The sequence below is a fragment of the Physeter macrocephalus genome, chromosome 5 (assembly GCF_002837175.3).
Source record: "Physeter macrocephalus isolate SW-GA chromosome 5, ASM283717v5, whole genome shotgun sequence".
In the NCBI taxonomy this organism is placed as follows: domain Eukaryota; kingdom Metazoa; phylum Chordata; class Mammalia; order Artiodactyla; family Physeteridae; genus Physeter; species Physeter macrocephalus.
Window position 1 is genome coordinate 38,281,531 of NC_041218.1, and position 20,229 is coordinate 38,301,759.

The 20,229-nt window shown below is 38.3% G+C and overlaps 1 protein-coding gene across 4 annotated transcripts in view; it reads left to right on the forward strand.

The window, feature by feature from the left end:
• The window catches only part of DOCK4 (dedicator of cytokinesis 4), a 499,472-nt gene that overhangs the window by 264,896 nt on the left and 214,347 nt on the right, over positions 1 to 20,229 (forward strand). For all 4 annotated transcript variants that reach the window (XM_024128243.3, XM_028489854.2, XM_028489855.2 and 1 more), the window contains 4 exons: positions 1,942 to 2,023; positions 2,567 to 2,627; positions 6,189 to 6,321; positions 10,131 to 10,219. In XM_024128243.3, the coding sequence (XP_023984011.1) occupies positions 1,942 to 2,023; positions 2,567 to 2,627; positions 6,189 to 6,321; positions 10,131 to 10,219 (365 nt within the window). The remainder of the gene's footprint in view (positions 1 to 1,941; positions 2,024 to 2,566; positions 2,628 to 6,188; positions 6,322 to 10,130; positions 10,220 to 20,229) is intronic.

Genomic DNA, 20,229 nt, shown 5'->3' on the forward strand with positions numbered 1-20,229 from the left:
GTGTTCTTCCTATGTTTTCCTCTAAGAGTTTTATAGTGTCTGGTCTTACATTTAGGTCTCTAATCCATTTTGAGTTTATTTTTGTGTATGGTGTTAGGGAGTGTTCTAATTTCATTCTTTTACATGTAGCTGTCCAGTTTTCCCAACACCGCTTATTGAAGAGACTGTCTTTTCTCCAACAGTTCTGTAATCTTGGGCAAAACTATTTACTATTTCTCAGTTTTCCCAACTATAAAATGGCATAATAATAGTACCAACTTCCTAAAGGCATAGTGAGGATAAAAGGAGTTAATCCATGTAAAGTCCTTAGCAGAGTGCCCATTCTCAAAAAAATAGTGTTTTCTCAAAAAAATAGTATTACCTAATAATGAGTATTTTAAAGTGTAATTCATTTATCCCAAGGTGAATTTTTGCACATTTCCTTTTAGTACATATTAAATTTGAAATAATAGTAAATATTCTTCCACTCTGAAGAGAGTTTGCAGTCCTTTGCCATGAATTATAGTAAATGACAATTGGATAAGATTGATTTAACTCTGCATCCGAGGTTGGATCTGTCATTTACAGCCTCCGCTTCAGAATTATATCCTATGGGAACTTTATAGTCTTCATTTGAGAATCCTTGCAGCAATTTATATTCTCTTCATTCACATCTCATCAGCCACTGCTCTGTGGAACAGGACATAGGTAATAAGTGTGGAAATGACCCTGTAGAAATGTGTATTGGTTGCCCTTTCTCATGTGAGAGATCAGGGATAGGCATAATATAAGAAAAGGACAGGGTGAGCCAGGTAGTTGAATCTGTTAAATATATCTATCTAGATTTAGATGGCAAAAGAGAATAAAAATGTTCCAAAACAACCATAAATTCAAATCCATATGCTTCCTTAGAGATCTGATTATGGTCCTCATTTTTCCCCCTGTAGGGGGAGAAGGGTGATTTTGGATGACAGAGCCATTATTTATGGCAAAGACCAAGTCATAAATAAGCTTGGAGACTTGGAAGGGTCTGAACCTTACTAATGCCCTACCTTCCCTTTCCCTGCTTGATTCCTAGGCTGAAGCTACACTGACCAAGTCCATACCATGTGCTAATTTCACATTTTGGGGATGTTGGCTGTGTGTTCTCTGCCTGAGGCAGCCAGCCATTTGATTCTATTGTGGGCACCAGGGTATTAAAATTCAGAAGCTTGTGGTAGCTGGTAGATTAATTTGGGGGTGAGGGTGATATTCATTTTATTTTTTTGAACATAAATAGTGTGACACATTATCTTGGGTATAAATGGTGTCCACAAGTATTTATTGACTTGAATTAGTGGCTGATCAACAGCATTATTTGTGTTTGCATTAAATCTAGGTGTCACTGTATTTTCAGTGCAAGTTCTATAGGCACTGCGAGGTCTTCTGTTCCTTTGTGGACCAAAGAAAATTCAAGTTTCATTTCTTGGTCTCTCTTTTTGTGTTTTGGATTATAGGTTTATAAGAGCATAAAATATTAAGCCTTCTAATGAATGGTTACCACTCAGAACGGTGTCCTTGTATGATGTTTATTAAATACTGTGACACAAAACATGAAAAAAAAATCTTAGGTACAAACACACAAAACACATTGTCACATGTTTTCTTTTAGTATACCTTTTTCTACTTTTTAAAATAATGATGTCACTGATATAGAAGCTTATTCTTTTCAATGTTAATTTTTTGCTTGCATATATATTTATGTTTTCTGCTTTTGCACTTGCCTCTTTGCCGGTTTTGTCAGAAGTGAAGCAAGTGTTTGTTGTCTTGGGTTCTGTCCTAAATTATATCCGCAGTTTTTATGTCAAATGAAAGACCTAATAAGTTTTGAGTTTAACTCTTAGGATGAAGAGCAGCTAGAAGAGTAATGAGTCCTTACATATTAAATAATTTTCAAAATATTAAACTTCTTTTCTCTTGTAGTGAGAGATTTTTCTTGAGGCTGAATAGAAATGGGCTTCCCAAAGCCCCAGATAAACCAGAACGACAGTGCTCTCTCTTTGTGGTAAGTGGATCTTGTTTTATCCAGGAGGCAGATTCTTTCTTAAGTACTTTATCTTACTTAAGAGAAATAAGTTATTGTGAGAGAACATAGTAGATTTGCTTAAACTTTGTAAATAACACATAAATTACAGTAGTGCCCCAAAATCTGAATACCAGCATTCAGTCACACCTTTGTCCCTTAGTGTGTATTAGAGCCTGTCACACTATGGCCAAAGCCCAGTGGTGATAGGGCTCAGTGTGGCAGGTGGTATTTAGTATGTACTTAATAAGTGTTTAAAGAATGAGTGAGTGAGAGACTGAAATAAGAATGGGCTTTCCTTTTAAGTCTTATTTGACATCATAGGCTTACAGTAAAGTTGATTGTCGTGGTATTTTAGAACAGGATTTGAACTTTATGCTTCTGCTACAGAAATTCCATTAAGAATGTCTACGTTTATCTTTGTCTTTCTTCTGTTATTTCTGAAGATTATGTGCTCTGTATGCCTTTTAAATGCTTCTGCATAAATTACGAGTTCTAAAATGACCAGCCTTTGTTTTTTGGTAGGATTTGGGTAGCAGTGAGCTAAGAAGGGACATCTACATCACCGTGCACATCATCCGAATCGGTAGGTATGATATAAGTATAAGTCATTAGTTAGTTTGTTGTGTTTCATTTTGTTTTATTGGACTCTCTAAACGTATTTGATTCAAACACTTGGCATTTGGTTTTTTTTAATTCTAATTTCTGTTAACAGCATAAATTAAACTTCTAGGAGCTGGATTTCCTACAAGTTTATGAAACCAATTGGCATTTTCCAAAGTGCAGAGGCTGCAGAGCATTATTACAGAAAGCGCTATAAGAAAACGGTTATGAAATACTGAAAACTTTGTATATATTTTTCACTTGTATAATTTCATCAGCTTATTAAAGGGTCTGAGAAGTCCTACGGGGAAATAGAAATGCTTCTCTAAGTTTGTTGACCCTAGCTTTCTCCAAATTTGACTTGACTGTGGAAACATTTATATGATGTAACATTTATTAACATCTTGCAGAACACACTTTGAGTGTCCTACAGTGAACTTGCACATCAGAGCCAAAATGTGGTCACTAGTTTTTACACATATAGGGCGTCTAAAAGCAGGCATTTTATGGCAGAGGAACTACATGGTGTAGCCTACCTCATTTTTCTATTACAGCTAACCAGCCGATACTGGGAATTGGTTCCTGCTTCCTCATTAACTGTGCTACATGACTTGCTGGGGATACTTCTGCAGGATAGTGATATCTCACCATGTGGTCCTGCACTGTGATCTTTATTTTTATAGTTTTTTATTTTATGCACATGATAACCACATTGTGCATTGAGAGAGACTATAAAACATGTCGTTTCAACATAGATTTTCTAAGTATTTTTTCTCATAAAAATCTGTTCTGAAAACCCATTTCATTTTATCCTGTTTTTATATTTGAGGGACAATAGAAATAAATAAAAAAGTAAATGGTTTTTGGTTTTGTTTTAATTTTCTTTTTATAGATGAGTATGGGGTGGGGTGGAAATTGGAAAGAATCTTTCAAAACGTTGGAAAAGTTGTAGTGCATGTTGCTGTGTATTTATGAGATAAAGCCTCTGTTCCCAGGATGGCAGGGGTGCAGTTTATGTAATTCTTTGTTTTTTTAAAATTTATTCAAATTTATAATAGCAATTGTTAATGTAAAATGTGGTTCTGGATATCTTCATGTAAACATTGCTAAAATTTGAATATAATCTTCTACAGCGTTGAGAAAAAAAGTAAACCACTTTAGCTTTCAGAACTTTTTAAAAGGTATCTATAGGTTTTTGGTGGTAGAAACACACACGGTAGAGTGACCACATGCCCTGCTTGCCCATGGCCTGGGCAACTCTGTCCTTCACTCCCAGGATACAGCTGAGGAAACCACTTCACAGTATTACCCATCACAGGTCTGCCTTTCAAATACCCGGCATTTGATTTTGTAGTTTTTACTAAGATTTTTATGATCATTAAGTCATCAGAATGAATGTTGAATTAGAAATTATCTACCCTCCTTCCCTGAGCTTTGGTCAAATTAATTCTTTATTGACAGTACTACAAAAACTTGTCTGATGATCACTCCATAAGACTGAAGGTAAGAAACTCTAAGAAAGATTAAGACTTAGTCTGCTGCAGTGAAATTAAGGAGTGGAAGATTCTTGTCCATCAGGGACAGATACTTCTTACTTTTTCTAGAGTATTCCTCGTACTGTTTAATGGGAAAAGGGTACGCTGACCCTCACTGGCTGCAGAGAGCAGGAAGTAATAGCACCTGTCTCAGAATTTAAGCCCTGATCTTTGATTGGAAAGAAGGGGAGGAAACAAAGAGAAATAAATAGTTTCCCCACACTGGATTTGTGAATAACTGTATGATTTCTATTCAGCAGTGATTTCTTCAACTTACATCAAAACAATGGCCATTCATAACTCTGAAGGACAGACTTGAACATTAATACTTACATCATTTAAATATCGGCTCAACAAACTTAGTAGGTCTTTCACCACCATTCATTTACACCCACCACGCCTTTCAATAAACTTAGGAATGGCTATCCCTGTCTGAACACAAATAGTCATTCCTGGCTTTCACCATAAAACAAAAGCATCTCTAACCTATTTTCTACCTCCAGGAACACCCATCCCTCTTATCAGTATGTTAATAATTATCGGAGCTATCAGCATATTCATCCAACCAGTAGCCCTAGCTGTATGACTAACAGCTAATATTACAGCCGGGCACCTACTAACTCATTTAATCGGAGGAGCACTGCTAGCCCTAATAATCGTTAGTTCTACTACAACCTTCATTACATTTATTATTCTTACCTTACTTACTATTCTTTTCACAGTAGTCAAGTTTACGTATTAACCCTATTAGTAAGCCTTTACCTACATGGTAATACCTAATGACCCACCAAAACCATGCATGTCACGTAGTAAACGCCAGCTCCTGACCTCAGAGGAGCCCTCTCGGCTCTTCTTATAGTATCCGGTCTAGTATATGAATCCATTTTAGCTCAACATTCATATTATTCTTAGGCCTGTTAACCAATATATTAATAATATATCAATGATGACAAGACATCATCCAAGAAAGTATGTTTCAAGGCTACCACACATCAGTCGTTCAAAAGGGACTTCGATAGGGAAAAACCCATTATTTCAGAGGTCCTCTTTTTACTGGTATCTTCTGTGCTTTTTATCACCTTAAGTGGTATTCCAGCTTTTATTTATAAGCATTTCTCTGAAGATGATATATTGCAGAGACAATTCTCCTTTATTACTGAAGAATGAAACCCAAATTGGATGTTACCATTCCTTTTTTTTTTTTTTTCTTCTATTTAACATTGGATTTGGGGAGTGCTAGAGTCATGCAGATGTACTGTAGGAGAATTTCACTCAGATGGAAACAACTTACGGATCCGTTACCAATCATCTGGAAACAGACTTACAGACTTTTTTCATTATTTTTCCTCACATTAACTTGCTATATTACAGCTCCAGTGTGCTTTTTGCTTTCAGTTTTCAAAATAACCCATTGGTAATTAAATGCAATGATAAATTAAAACAGTATCTCAACCACACATCTTAAAATGCCTAACAATTTAAACAAGTTGAAACTGTGTCAGAGTAAAAACCATCCCTGGAGATTTCAGCCTGGGTACGGAGTCAGGGAAGAGCGTGCTCATTTGATCACCTGTGCTTACTCGCTATACCTTCAGGGAGTCTCAAACTGCTTCCTTTCAAAGGTGAAATATTTGAAATGGTTTTTAAATATGGCAATTTTAAAAAGTACAAAATGAGATAGGCACCACTACTGCCTTTTTTGATGTGAGCCTCCTGGGATGCCTTCATGAATGCTTGGGGGAAGGTACTCAGACACAGGCTCAGCTCCCATCTTCATGTTTTATAGATAACAGCTGATGGCCAGAGTTTATGCTGCGTGACCTTGGGCATGCTAGGTGGTTGGAGGGGAGAGTCCAGAGCTGAAGCGACATCTTCAGTTGCCCCAAAGCTGTGTCTTTTCCATCACCCAGTTACATTTTATATGGCCTATTTTATAGCTGTATGTATCTCTATTTAAGGTGGATTAATCAAATGGCTCCTTGGGCCATATGTGCTTTTTAATTGAACAGGTCGGATGGGGGCAGGAGAAAAAAAGAATGCCTGTAGTGTTCAGTACCGGCGACCCTTTGGCTGTGCGGTTCTTAGCATTGCTGACCTGCTGACAGGAGAGACAAAAGATGACCTCATCCTGAAAGTGTACATGTAAGAAGCTTTCATGCGCTGGGGGCTGGGGTGGACGCAGAGGTACATGGGGACCCTACGTGGCCAATCCTGCTTTCCGTGAGTAATGGAAGAGCCAGGGATGGGTTGCGTTCATTCCTCAAAAACTCAATAATCTGTAGGTTCACTACAAGTGAGCCCACAAATCAACATTTGCCTGTCAGAGGAATTATGAAGTCAAGAACCAGAAAATACAGACAGTTTATCAGTTGGGTGGACCATCTACTGCCTAGAGTACCTCCCGTGAATTTAAAGCCTAACATGTCTTTACCCTCAGAGAGTTCATTTGTCCTTGGAAAATGGAAATAGTTTTTAATATAAATTAATTAGAATTAGGAAAAGGAAGTTCAGGTCAGGTGATTTCCCTCTTACTTCGTGTATTATTAGTTTGCTAGGGCTGCCCTAACAAAGCACCATAAACAGTGAGGCTTAAACCACAGGCATTTCTTGTCTCACAGTAATGGAAGCCACAGATCCTGGATCAAGGTGTTGACTACATTGATTCCTTCTGAGGGCTGTAAGGGGGAAATCTGTTCCCTGCCTTTCTCTCCTAGTTTCCGGTGACTTGTAGATGCATCACCTGATCTCTGCCTTCATCATCACATGACTCTCTCCTGCTTGTGCGTCTGTTTCGGTGTCCAAATTTCCCCTTTTTATAAGGACACAGTTATATTGGGTTAGGGCCCACCCTAACGACCTAATTTTAACTTTATTAACTGTGTGAAGACCCTATTTCCAAATAAGGTCCTCAGAATGTGGGTTAGGACTTACATCATCTTTTGAGGGTCAGTGCGGGAGCAGACACAGTTCAGCTCCGACACTCCACTAAGAAAATCACTTAATGTATTCCAAATCCTAAGTTTTTAAAAATGCACATGGTTTTGGATCACCCCACCCTGAGCACCTCCCCACAGGACTGAAAACTGAGAGTTGACACACAGTGACATCCTCAGAGCAGACCCATGGGGGGTTGAAGGATGGGGGATCTGCTTTCCACATTCCCGATTTGAGGACCGCACTGCTGCCCTCCTCTGTGAGTGAGCTTGCTTTAGCTTTCTGTTCTGGCTGTTGAGTCGATGTATCCAAAGTGTGCCAATAGTTTTTCCATATGTGGAGGGAACGCACGTGGCGCACTGCCTGTGGGACATATACTTCAAATTGCTTTTTGACCACAGCTGCAGGGTTTCATGGATTTATCAATCCTCTACCCAGTGCCCCTGGGACCCGTGCCACACATTTGCTAATTAGTAGACAAAGATTTGCTTACAGCTTGTGGTTTAGGACTGGAAACTCTCTTTATCTCTTTTAAGAGCAATAAAATCTGTGACCTTGATTTTAAACTTGAAAACTTCTGGTGAAACTAGTGGGTAGTAAAGCACACTACTCTTTTTATCATATGGTCGGGCTTAAATCCATGATTATCCCCTTTCTAAACTCTACTGGTGTTCATAAAACATAATTTAATTGCAATAATACTAATGATAATAGCCACCATTTACTTTGTGCTAACTACATGCCAGGAACCGTGTTAAGCACTTTGCATGTGTCATGTCACTTTATCCTCATGACAAACCCGTGAAGCATTTGCTGTTGGCTCCGTTTCCACATAAGGGAAGAGAGAGGCTAAATAACACCCAAAGTCACCTGGCTAATCAGAACAGGAACCAGATGTGAAGTCAGGAGTGTCTGACTCAGAACCTGAGCTCTCATGTTACGAGGTTGTATGCTTCCTGGTGTTATTTCACACCATTGTCTAGTGATGTGACAGTAATGCTGTTAGGTGGCATTGCTTTTCAAGGAAACTAAAATTCCTTACAAGCACAGTCTCAGTGTTTCTCAGAGTGATCTTTCCAGGTGTGGGTAGCAAGTGTTAGATTTATCTCGCTACTGGGAAAACTGAGGGACCCGGAGTTCCATGCATCCGCTTTGATTATGCAGCCAGCAAAGGAAGACACATAAATTCCATTTGTGTGGTAGACACTCACGCCCATAAAAATAAATTGTACTGCTCTTTGTGGTTGTTATTGTCTGTTTTTTTCATAAGTGTCAAATAAGGTTTGGGGTTGTTCTTGCTGCAAGAGAGAGCCCTTAAAAATTCCAGTTCAGCAAATTACAAATCTGTTCCAGGAAGGATGCTAGGCAGTCAAAACAGTCATTGTAGATTAAGAAGAAACTATGAATATAGTGAAACATTTTAGGGAAGTGCCTGTTAGAAACAAATTGGAAGAAATTTCTATTTGTTAAGGTGACCGAATCCTCAGCCCATCTAGGACTCAAAACAGAGAGCAGTAACAAATACCTCATTGGAGCCCAGAAGATATTTCAGTCACATACTTTAGGAGCTTTTATTTTATTAGGAGTTTTGTAGGTTAAAAGCATGACTTCTGAAGTTATGACTTATCTATCTAATAAGAAGCAAACCATCTTTCTCCCTTCCCAACTGAGTTGAACTAAGAAAACTGGGGACAGAATGTACTAAATGGCAATTTTGTATCTTACAGCTGGACAGATGGAATGGTTTCATTTCATGTTAATTTTCCAGCCTTCTAAGAGTCAGTGGTCTGTTTGGTATCCTACTGTTAACTGGTTCAAAAACAGCCTCCATCCTGTTCATCCTACAAAAAGCCTATAAGTGATGAAATAAATAAATATGTAAACAAATTGTGAATTATTGGCTATAGACAAGATTGCGAGTAAGAGGACTGTCTACTCTGGAACATTCTGATTGATAGTGTATAGGATCTTTGGTATTCAGGACTCTTGGGAGGGAGACTTTGTGGCTAATAAAAGATAGTAGTGAATTCACAAACACGTCCAGATAAGGGAGGCTTTCCCTAGCCTAATTGGGGGAGACCCAGCAGTAAGGAGATAGCAGACCCAGATATTTACAAACCATCAGGAGATCCATCCAGTCATTCATGCAGCTGGTATTTTTTAAGCCCCCACAGTGTTCAAAGTACTCAGGGGAACACAGATATCTACCAGTCCTAGATTCAATCCTCAAGAACCTTCAGTGTCTCCTAGGTGAATATACCATGTATACAAAGATAGCATGAGTCAGTGACTGACGAGAGCTGAAAGACCAAAGTACAGATGGTTGTCAGAGTGAGAAGATGGAGAGATGCCTTTTGGCCTAGAAGTGGAAAATCTGGAAGGGTTACCTTAATTACCCTTCGGTAAATCCTGCCAGCCTTTTGCCAGTGCCAGTTGTGTTAACCTCAGTTGCATTTTGCTTGATTAGTTGCATTTTGATGCTAGCCAGCTTGGTCATGATATAATAGGTGGAGACTCGCTAATGAGAATTAACATTTTTTGAGCATTTACTATATGCCAGGCATTATCCTAAGCCCAAGCTTGTTTAGTGTTCTAGTATTTTACCCTCATTTCACAGATGAACAAATCAAGGCACACAGAGAGTAAATAACTCCCCAAAGAACATAACTCAGTTAATAGTGAGGATTCGAAACCAGGGAGTCAGACTCTTAGGCTGTACTTCCTTCCAGTGTATGCATTGTTCTCTGAGATTGGGGGGATAGGGAGCTCTCATAATCTGAAATGTTCATCCAGCCACTTCTGGCATGAAGTAGTTGGTCATGCGTTACCGGAAATGGTCATTCCTGCTCATCTTGAGGCAACTATGCCAAAACTGACAGTCACTTGCAGTGGGTTGTTGAGATCTACAAGGAGGTTTAAGGAAGTACATTATAGTGGTTATAACAAAAAGGGCAGGTGTACTAGTAAGGTCATCTCATGCATCCTCAAAACTTAACAGAGTGGTCATGTTTTCATAGGTGTAATACAGAGAGTGAGTGGTACCAAATCCACGAGAACATCATCAAGAAGTTGAATGCGCGTTATAATTTGACTGGCTCCAACGCAGGTGAGTAAATAGATCTGGCTGAGTCCCTACACTTTTCATTTCAGGTGCTTTCTTTTATTTGTCAGTGAAGAAGAAAATGATCAGCCCTTTGCTTTTTGCTCTACCCCCCTAAAAATGCTCAGTCAGCATTCTGGTATGTCTCCTTTTTCTACGATAGGCTTGTAGCTGTAACTCTAAAAAATATATTCTGTTCTGGTTTGAATCAAGGTAGAGTATCTGCATTTGTTCTATAGTACCAAGTCTTGGGACCTCCAAGTTGTTACTGATTGCTAAAAACCAAAGGACAAATATACCTGGTCTCATGACTGCTGTGTGGAATGGGTTTGATAAACAGGAATTTTTGTCAGTGAGGTCCAGGGAAAACATGCTTCACTGCCTATAGCTGCAGTTTTATGTATAGAAAAACATATGCATGCCTGTCCAGCAGGAACTGAAATGTAATATAGCATTATAAGTTATATATAATACATTATGTGTCATGTAGTCTTATACTAGTAATATACTATAGATTGTATTATATAGCATATCTAGATTATATAGTATATAGAGTGATGTCTTAAAGTTTGATCAGTAGACAAAAACTTGATGAATATTGTTTGCTTCCCATCCCACCTTCAAACCCATGTTGAAGCAAAATAAACTATGCAGTTGTGTGCTTTAATTACATAAAGAAACCTCGAATCAAATTAGCTGGTATTTGAACTGAATGCATTGCTTTTTGTGGCTGATTTTTAAAGTCCCCTGAACATAGATATTTGTGTGATAGTCCCACTTGCCTGGCAATTAGAAGAACGTGAATTTAAATTTAGACCACCTTTTTTTCAGACCTGTGCACATCTTGCCAGGCCAAAACAACCCACAAAGAAAAAGTAACTGCAGACAGAAACTTAGTGGTTCGGTCCCATGAGAGCCATAAGTATCCACAGCTCACACGTGGCAGCGCTTCAGGCCGCAGTGAATGGTGAGGTCAGTTTTTTCTTCCCTCTCCCAAGAGCTGGGGAGGTAACTTGGCTTTTCTTTGATTCACACGAAGTCCTACATCTACCACTAAATAAACAAAAAACTTGCACTTACTGTTGAAGGCAGAGGAGTCTCTGAAGGACCAGGAGATTTTAGTAGTGACTCTAACATGAAATAATGCGAATACTTCCAAAACTGCTATGTACACTTGTCTTCACTTTTTCTGTGAAAGAATTAAAGTAGTACTTACTGTGTAGGGACCAAATGATTTATTTTAAATGTACCTTCAATAAGACGGTAGGGCTGCTGCTTTTTAAAAACTTACCTTGCCAAATTCATTGGCAAACTTCTAGACAAATCCATTAGTTTTGTTCAGACCTTTTGGTGTTTCTTGATACCGTGAACTATATCATGAACTGTATTCTGTACCTGTGCTGTCCACTTTGATAGGCACCAGCCACCTGTGGCTATTGAGCATTAGACAGGCTAGTACAGCACTGGGATTGAGGCGTGCAGTAATCGTAAAATACATACTCGATTTTGAAGACTTAATACGTATAAAATGAGTATAAAACATCCCTTTGATAATTTTTATGTTCGTCATATGTTCAGAGATAACATTATGGATATATTGGTTTTAATAAAATATATTACTGAAGTTAATTTTGTTTCTTTCTACTTTTTATATGGCTACTAGAAATTTCATAGGTGGCTCATATCACAGCTCTGTTAGGCAGTGCTGCTCTAGACTTGATTTAAAGAATTTTCCTTTTGAGTTTTTTGATGCCTCACAAACATTCATTATGCCTTGCTCCTTTCCTTCTGTCCCCTAACTTTGGGTGGAGAAGTCTATAACCATTGTATATCTTTTTCTTTCTCCTCAAGAGCCCCATTACTCTTAATTTGCTTGCATTTGCCTCCTATGTGAATACATAAATATTAAACTAACCCTGACCTTCTGACTTTTCCCATATATTCCCTTCCCTCCTTACCATCATTGATTCAGTCTTGACTAAGCAGGGTGTATTGGCCTGCTCGAATATACTTCTTTCCAAACTCCTTGTCAACTCCCAAGCCTTTCCTCTTTCCAATAGGCCTTAAAATCCTTCTGTTATTGGGTCATTTGAATATATCATTGTCCAGACTGAGGTGATACCCAGTTGCCTCTTGAATCATGGTGAAGTGCTCAATGATGGGCTTTGATTTTTACGTCCATATAGATTCCTTTAACATAACTGACCCTGTATCCTATGAGATCAGGATACCAGTCAAGCCAAAGCATAAATTTCTCTCTACTTACAGATGGGAGTCATCTCTTAGAGAGTATAGCCCCAAGAGCTTTGCCTCTGGAAGTGGGATGTCCTAAGTTTGAATCAAGTTTTACTGGGATAACAGTAGTGTCTTCCTCTAAGAGTTATTGGAAGGATTAAAAGAGAAAACATATGCAAAGCATGTAGCACAGCACTTGATACATAATAAGTGTCTATTCAATGTTAACTATTATTATTTTTTACCCACTTTGGAGTAATCATCTAGAATATTCTACCCCTTCCTCTTTAGTCAAGTCACCTTGTTTCATTTTCTCAGAATGGATCCTGATTTGATCTTCTAAATGGAGACTCTGAGAATAATACAGCTGGAGTATTGATAGGTTGAATCATTGAACTGACCCTTCCTACTCTTTGTTTCTAACATCTCATCTGTGCTCAGTTGACTGCTAACATCTCTTCCCAGGTCTTCCTTCTGATTATATAGATTAACTCCAGGAAGGAAGGGCAGCACATTCTATTTCCTTGGGAAGTTCTCCAACTGCTTAGATATGCTCCACATGTTCCATGTGCTTTGTCACTTTTATTGACCAACTGACCACTTATTCTTCCTGGAATCCTGTGTGAGGCTACCAGAAAGTGAGATCCAAGCCATGTTATTCCCTGGGTGTTACCTGTTGTGTTTGCAGCCATTGTGCTGAAATGAAAAACTACTTGTGCATCTTTGGAAAGAGTAAAAGAAACCGTTAGACTGTAGAGCCCTGTCTACCAGGTTTCCTCTCCCTTTGGCAGAATCAGTCCTCCATTTTGCTGCCTACCATTTGATGCTTAGATTTCTCGGCAGCCGAACGTATACTCTTTATACTTGGCTTTTACTGCAAAGCCCCGTCTGCTCTCCTGTCCTTAAGACCCACCCCTCTCCATCCTCCTCCTTTCAAGCCTGAGTTCCAGCCAGCGGCATGCAGCCAGCATCTACCTGCCTTGTAGTCCTTTGGTCTCCTCCTGGTTCCTTCTAGCTCTCTCAAGGCAAGGCAAACCCAGCCCTAAGCTTCATCACTCCAAAATACTGCTCCAGAGAGAGAAAGCTCGAAAGAAACTTTTAAAATTTAATAAATTAGCCCTTTACTCTTTCCGTTTAAGTTTCCACTCTTCAGTGTTGGTGGGTCTTTGTTCTGTTGTCACCTGTCTTGAGGGAAGGCAGTTATAAAAACAGCAGATAGGGTTTTAGGAGCTGCTCGGCTTTATTTTATTTTATTTTTCTTTTTAAAAAACAGCTTTATTGAGGTACAATTTACACACCATAAAATCCACCATTTTAAGTGTACCATCTGGTGATTTTCAGTACATTTTTAGATTTGTGGAATCATCTCAGTCCAGCTTTGGAACACGGCCATAGATACAGCAATTATTACTAATACTTATTTATATGTGATGCATCTCCCAATTTATTTTTAACATCTTTATTGGAGTATAATTGATTTACAATGGTGTGTTAGTTTCTGCTTTACAACAAAGTGAATCAGTTATACATATACATATGTTCCCATATCTCTTTCCTCTTGTGTCTGCCTCCCTCCCACCCTCCCTATCCCACCCCTCAAGGTGGTCACAAAGCACCTAGCTGATCTCCCTGTGCTATGCGGCTGCTTCCCACTAGCTATCTATTTTACATTTGGTAGTGTATATATGTCCATGCCACTCTCTCACTTTGTCACAGCTTACCCTTCCCCCTCCCCATATCCTCAAGGCCATTCTCTAGTAGGTCTGTGTCTTTATTCCCGTCTTACCCCTAGGAGGGAGGCATCTGATGGCTTACTTAAGGGGGAAGCACGGGTATACAAAACTGAAGTTGGAAATTGGGGTGCCTGATGTTTAAACTATCACAGTGGTAAGATACGTTGACTTTTTCTCCTTGGACCATGGAGTAGTCGATTAAATGGAAGCAGTGCAGTCAAAGAGAATTTTCAAGAGAATTCAGTTCACTCAACAAAGTATTGTTTTTTCCCTGCTTTCCTCCTGCTGTTCCTTGGTCATTGTACTAAAAAAAGAAAAAAATAACAACTTTGAAATTAGTTTTAGAATCAAATTCCACCACCTAATTTCCAGGCCTTTTATGCTTCATTGATGTCCTCCTATCTCTTGGAGGTGTAATCTTGTCTTTTTAATAGATAAAAGGATTTGTCTAGATAACTGGGTTTTTTCCTTCTAACCTAAGACTTATGTAGCAAAGGTACATTAACCACTATCTTTATTGAGTTTAGAAACTGGGAGAAAATTTCAAGTGATTCGTTTAATTTTTAAAGATAAAAATATAATTGAATTAACATATCTGTATGGTTAGATTTAGTTATGTTCGGTAATTCGAAATTTCCAAAGTTGTACTCCGTGGGAATTTTAAAATCCAAAAATCATATTGTGAGAGTTTGAAATTCTAAAAATAGTCATTAAAATGAGCCTGGTTTAGGTTTGTCCAGCAAATTCTTTTTATAAACATCACCTCTGATAGACGTTAGCAATCAAATTCTAGGACTGTGAAATAAGACTGAGCCAGTATGATTTACTGAGACACTTTCAGTTTTGCGACTTGAAATAAATTGTGTAAAAATCCTTGGCTCCTGTTCAGTATGCACTAAGAGAAAATTCAGAATCTTTTCATATTATCTGTGTGTTTATGAAATCCTATTTCATGTAGTTTGCACATGTAACTTACAACTAGCAGAAATCATATTTGCTAATCAGGTCAATTTCTACAATCTGCTTTTTGCCTTAGCAACATGAGTGTTGTGGTTTCATTCCTGCCGAAATTGTACATTTTAACCCCCACGGAAGGTTAAAAGGAGTTACCTAGATAAGGAGCCCACACATACATGGAGGGCAGTTTAACTCTGTGGAGGAAGCGAACAATGTTCTTTATTTAGCTGAGATGAAAGGAGGCTTTTGAGAGAGTTAGATTGCATTTGGGGGATTGAGCATCCTGTCTTCACATAGTCAGGTGGTCGTTTAATTCAACAGTATTGAACTGGTGTAATTCTTAAAGATTGTGTCAATGCTCCTGATTTTTTAAAAATAAATTTGTTTATTCATTTACTTATTTTTGCCTGCATTGGGTCTTTGTTGCTGAGCACAGACTTTCTCTAGTTGTGGTGAGTGCGGGCTACACTTGGTTGCGGTGCGCGGGCTTCTCATTGCGGTGGCTTCTCTTGTTGTGGAGCACAGGCTCTAGGCTCATGGCCTTCAGTAGTGTGGCATGTGGGCTCAGTAGTTGTGGCTCGCAGGCTCTAGAGCACCGGCTCAGTAGTTGCACATGGGCTTAGTTGCTCCTCAGCATGTGGGATCTTCCCAGACCAGGGCTCGAACCCGTGTCCCCTGCACTGGCAGATGGATTCTTAACCACTGCGTGACCAGGGAAATCCAATGCTCCTGATTTTTGAACACCGCCTTTAGAAACTTTGCTTTCTAATATTGTTTAAAGAAAACTAGTACTTATTGGCACCACCTATTGGCTAGACATATAGTGTGTGGTCTTTTTGGTCACTTTTGGAATTTCGTAATTATTAAACCATGCTCTCTTTTTTATTCTTTTAGAGTTTTTAATTTTCAATTAATTTTACTTTCAGAAAAGTTGCAAGAATAGTACAAAGAATTCCTAATTTCTCAAAGGTTAACATTTTACTATAGTTGCTTATCCTTCTCTCTCTTTCTCTGTCTGTGCGCACACACACACACACACACACACACACACACATGCTTTATATATATATGTATATATGTGTGTATAATTATATATGTCTGTATATTATATAGACTTTATATAGTAATTTAATATTACTGAATTGATATAATTCTTAAGGGTTGCATTAATGCCCCAGATGTTTATATATATATGTATATACATACACATACAGACACATATACATATATATACTTGTACATACATATATATCACACCTATATACATTTTTTCCCCACCTGAACTGTTTGAGAACAAATTGCAGGAATTATTCCTCTCTACTCCTGCTTACTCCATGGCATGGCAACATAACCACAGTACAGTGATCAAAATCAGGAAGGTAACAGTGATATAATACTCTTATCTAATCTGTAGATCTCATTCAGATTTTGGCAATTTTCTCAATGTCCTTTACAACAAAAGAAACTCAAGCTGTATTGCATGCAGTTGTCACACCTTTTTAGTTTCCTTTAAACCATTCTCTTTTAATGACAGTGAACAAAAAAGATATAGTTCAAAATATGATATTAAAATATGCTTTAAGATATTTGTAAAGCTGCATGCAGTACTTTAAAAAAAAACACAAATTCAAACCCATATTATAAGCTAATGGAAGTAGTGATTAGAGCCTAATTTTATTCTCTAAATTACTTATATTTTGCTAATTTAGATATAATCACTAGCAATACTGTTTGGAAGATTTGCTGCATAGAAAAAATTTGCAGTTTATAGCAAGTATTTCAGTAAATTAAAAGAATCAGTGGTTTACTATATGCTTCATGTCTTGAAAAAATTGCAAGTGAGTAATAATAGCTACAGTAGAAAGCAAACAAACAAACAACCTTTTTAACCTTGACATAATCCTCAGTGTATGCCACTGAAATGTTGATATCCCAAATCCGAAATAAAGAGGGAAACTTTAAGGTGAAAATTCTCCTTTGTTAAAAAAGAAATGGTAATTCTCTCTGAATGGTCTCATCCAGCTTTCACTATATGCCAGTGGTCCCTCTTCATCTCTCATTTCTGGTCAATAAATTTCTTTTCTGGTTGAGACTCGATGAAAGTAAACAACTTCAGATGTCTCTTATGTTCCTTAGTTTGACATTCCATGACTTACTATGTATTACTTCAGTCAAATTTTCTCAATAACTGTTAGCCATAGGCTAACCACTTCTTTAAAGAAAACATAAAAGCCTTCCCAAAACTTTGAAATAGCAGATCTGTGGACCAGCAGTTAAAATCACAAGATCATTTGCTCATACTTACCATACCTTTTACATGTTAGAAAGTAGGCATCCCAGTGGATAAGGTTACCTGTTCAAAGATCTCGCGGACATGATCTTCGGAAGGTTAAGCCTGTAGTTAGACCCTTTGATTAATCCTCCATGTTGTCAAAATTGCATCCGTTAAGAGTTAAGTGTATCAGCAAAAAAATTGTCAATCTAAAAAAGAAATGGAGAGGACCTTCAAGATGGCAGAGGAGCAAGACATGGAAATCACCTTCCTCCACACAAATACATCAAAAATACATCTACATGTGGAACAGCTCCTACAGAACACCTACTGAATGCTGGCAGAAGACCTCAGACTTCCCAAAAGGCAAGAAACTCCCCACATACCTGGCTGTGTGCCTGACAGGGTCTTGGTGCTCCAGCCGGGTGTCAGGCCTGGGCCTCTGAGGTTGGAGAGCTGAGTTCAGGACATCTGACACCAGAGACCTCCCAGCCCCACGTAATATCAATCGGTGAGAGCGCTCCTAGAGATCTCAGTCTCAATGCTAAGACCCAGCTCCACTCAACAACCAGCAAGCTCCAGTGCTGGACACCCCAGGCCGAACAACTAGCAAGACAGGAACACAAACTGAACCATTAGCAGAAAGGCTGCCTAAAATCATACTAAGTTCATAGACACCCCAAAACACACCACTGGATATGGTCCTGCCCACCAGAAAGACAAAATCCAGCCTCATACACCAGAACACAGGCACCAGTCCCCTCCACCAGGAAGCCTACACAACCCACTGAACCAACCTTACCCACTGAGGGCAGACACCAAAAACAACGGGAACTACGAACCTGCAGCCTGCGAAAAGGAGACCCCAAACACAGTAAGTTAAGCAAAATGAGAAGACAGAGAAATACACAGCAGATGAAGGAGCAAGTGAACGACACAATAAATGAAATTAAAAATTCTCTAGAAGGAATCAATATCAGAATAACTGAGGCAGAAGAACAGATAAGTGACCTGGAAGATAAAATAGTGGAAATAACTACCACAGAGCCGAATAAAGAAAAAAGAATGAAAAGAATTAAGGACAGTCTCAGAGAACTCTGGGACAACATTAAACGTACCAACATTCAAATTATAGAGGTCCCAGAAGAAGAAGAGAAAAAGGAAGGGACTGAGAAAATATTTGAAGAGATTATAGTTGAAAACTCCCCTAATATGTGAAAGGAAATAGTCAATCAAGTCTAGGAAGCGCAGAGAGTCCCATACAGGATAAATCCAAGGAGAAACACTCCGAGACACATATTAATCAAACTATAAAAAATTAAATACAAAGAAAAAATATTAAAAGCAGCAAGGGAAAGCAATAAATAACATACAAGGGAATCCCCATAAGGTTAACAGCTGATCTTTCAGCAGGAGCTCTGCAAGCCAGAAGGGAGTGGCAGGACATATTTAAAGGGATGAAAGAGAAAAAGCTACAACCAAGATTACTCTACCCAATAAGAATCTCATTCAGATTCAACAGAGAAATTCAAACCTTTACAGACAGGCTAAAGCTAAGAGAATTCAGCACCACCAAACCAGCTTTACAACAAATGCTAAAGGAACTTCTCTAGGCAGGAAACACAGGAGGAGGAAAAGACCTACAATAACAAACCCAAAACAATTTTTAAAATAGTAATAGGAACATACATATCAATAATTACCTTAAATGTAAATGGATTAAATGCTCCAACCAAAAGACATAGACTGGCTGAATGGATACTAAAACAAGACCCATACATATGCTGTCTACAAGAGACCCACTTCAGACCTAGGGACACATACAGACTGAAAGTGAGGGGATGGAAGAAGATATTCCGTGCAAATGGAAATCAAAAGAAAGCTGCAGTAGCAATTCTCATATCAGACAAAATAGACTTTAAAATAAAGACTATTACAAGAGACAAAGAAGGACACTACATAATGATCAAGAGATCAATCCAAGAAGATATAACAGTTTTAAATATTTATGCACCCAACATAGGTGCACCTCAATATATGCAAATGCTAACAGCCATAAAAGGGGAATCAACAGTAACACAATCATAGTAGGGAACTTTAAGCCCCCACTTTAACCAATGGACAGATTAACCAAAATGAAAATAAATAAGGAGACACAAGCTTTAAATGATACATTGAACAAGATGGACTTAATTGATATTTATAGGGCATTCCATCCAAAAACCACAGAGTACACTTTATTCTCAAGTGCTCGTGGAACATTCTCCGGGATAGGTCATATATTGGGCCACAAATCAAGCCTTGGTAAATTCAAGAATATTGAAATTGTATCAAGTATCTTTTCCAACCACAACGCTATGAAACTAGATATCAATTACAGGAAAAGACCTGTAAAAAATACAAACACATGGAGGCTAAACAATACACTCCTACGTAACTAAGAGATCACTGAAGAAATCAGAGGAAATCAAAAAATACCTAGAAACAACTGACAATGAAAACACGATGGCCCAAAACCTATGGCATGCAGCAAAAGCAGTTCAAAGAGGGAAGTTTATAGCAATACAGTCCTACCTCAAGAAACAAGAAACATCTCAAATAAACAACCAAAACTTACACCTAAGGCAGTTAGAGAAAGCAGAACAAAAAAACCCTCAAAGTTAGCGGAAGGAAAGAAATCATAAGGATCAGATCAGAAATAAATGAAACCAAAATGAAGGAAATGACAGGAAAGATCAATGAAACTAAAAGCTGATTCTTTGAGAAGATAAACAAAATTGATAAACCATTAGCCAGACTCATCAGGAAAAAAAGGGATA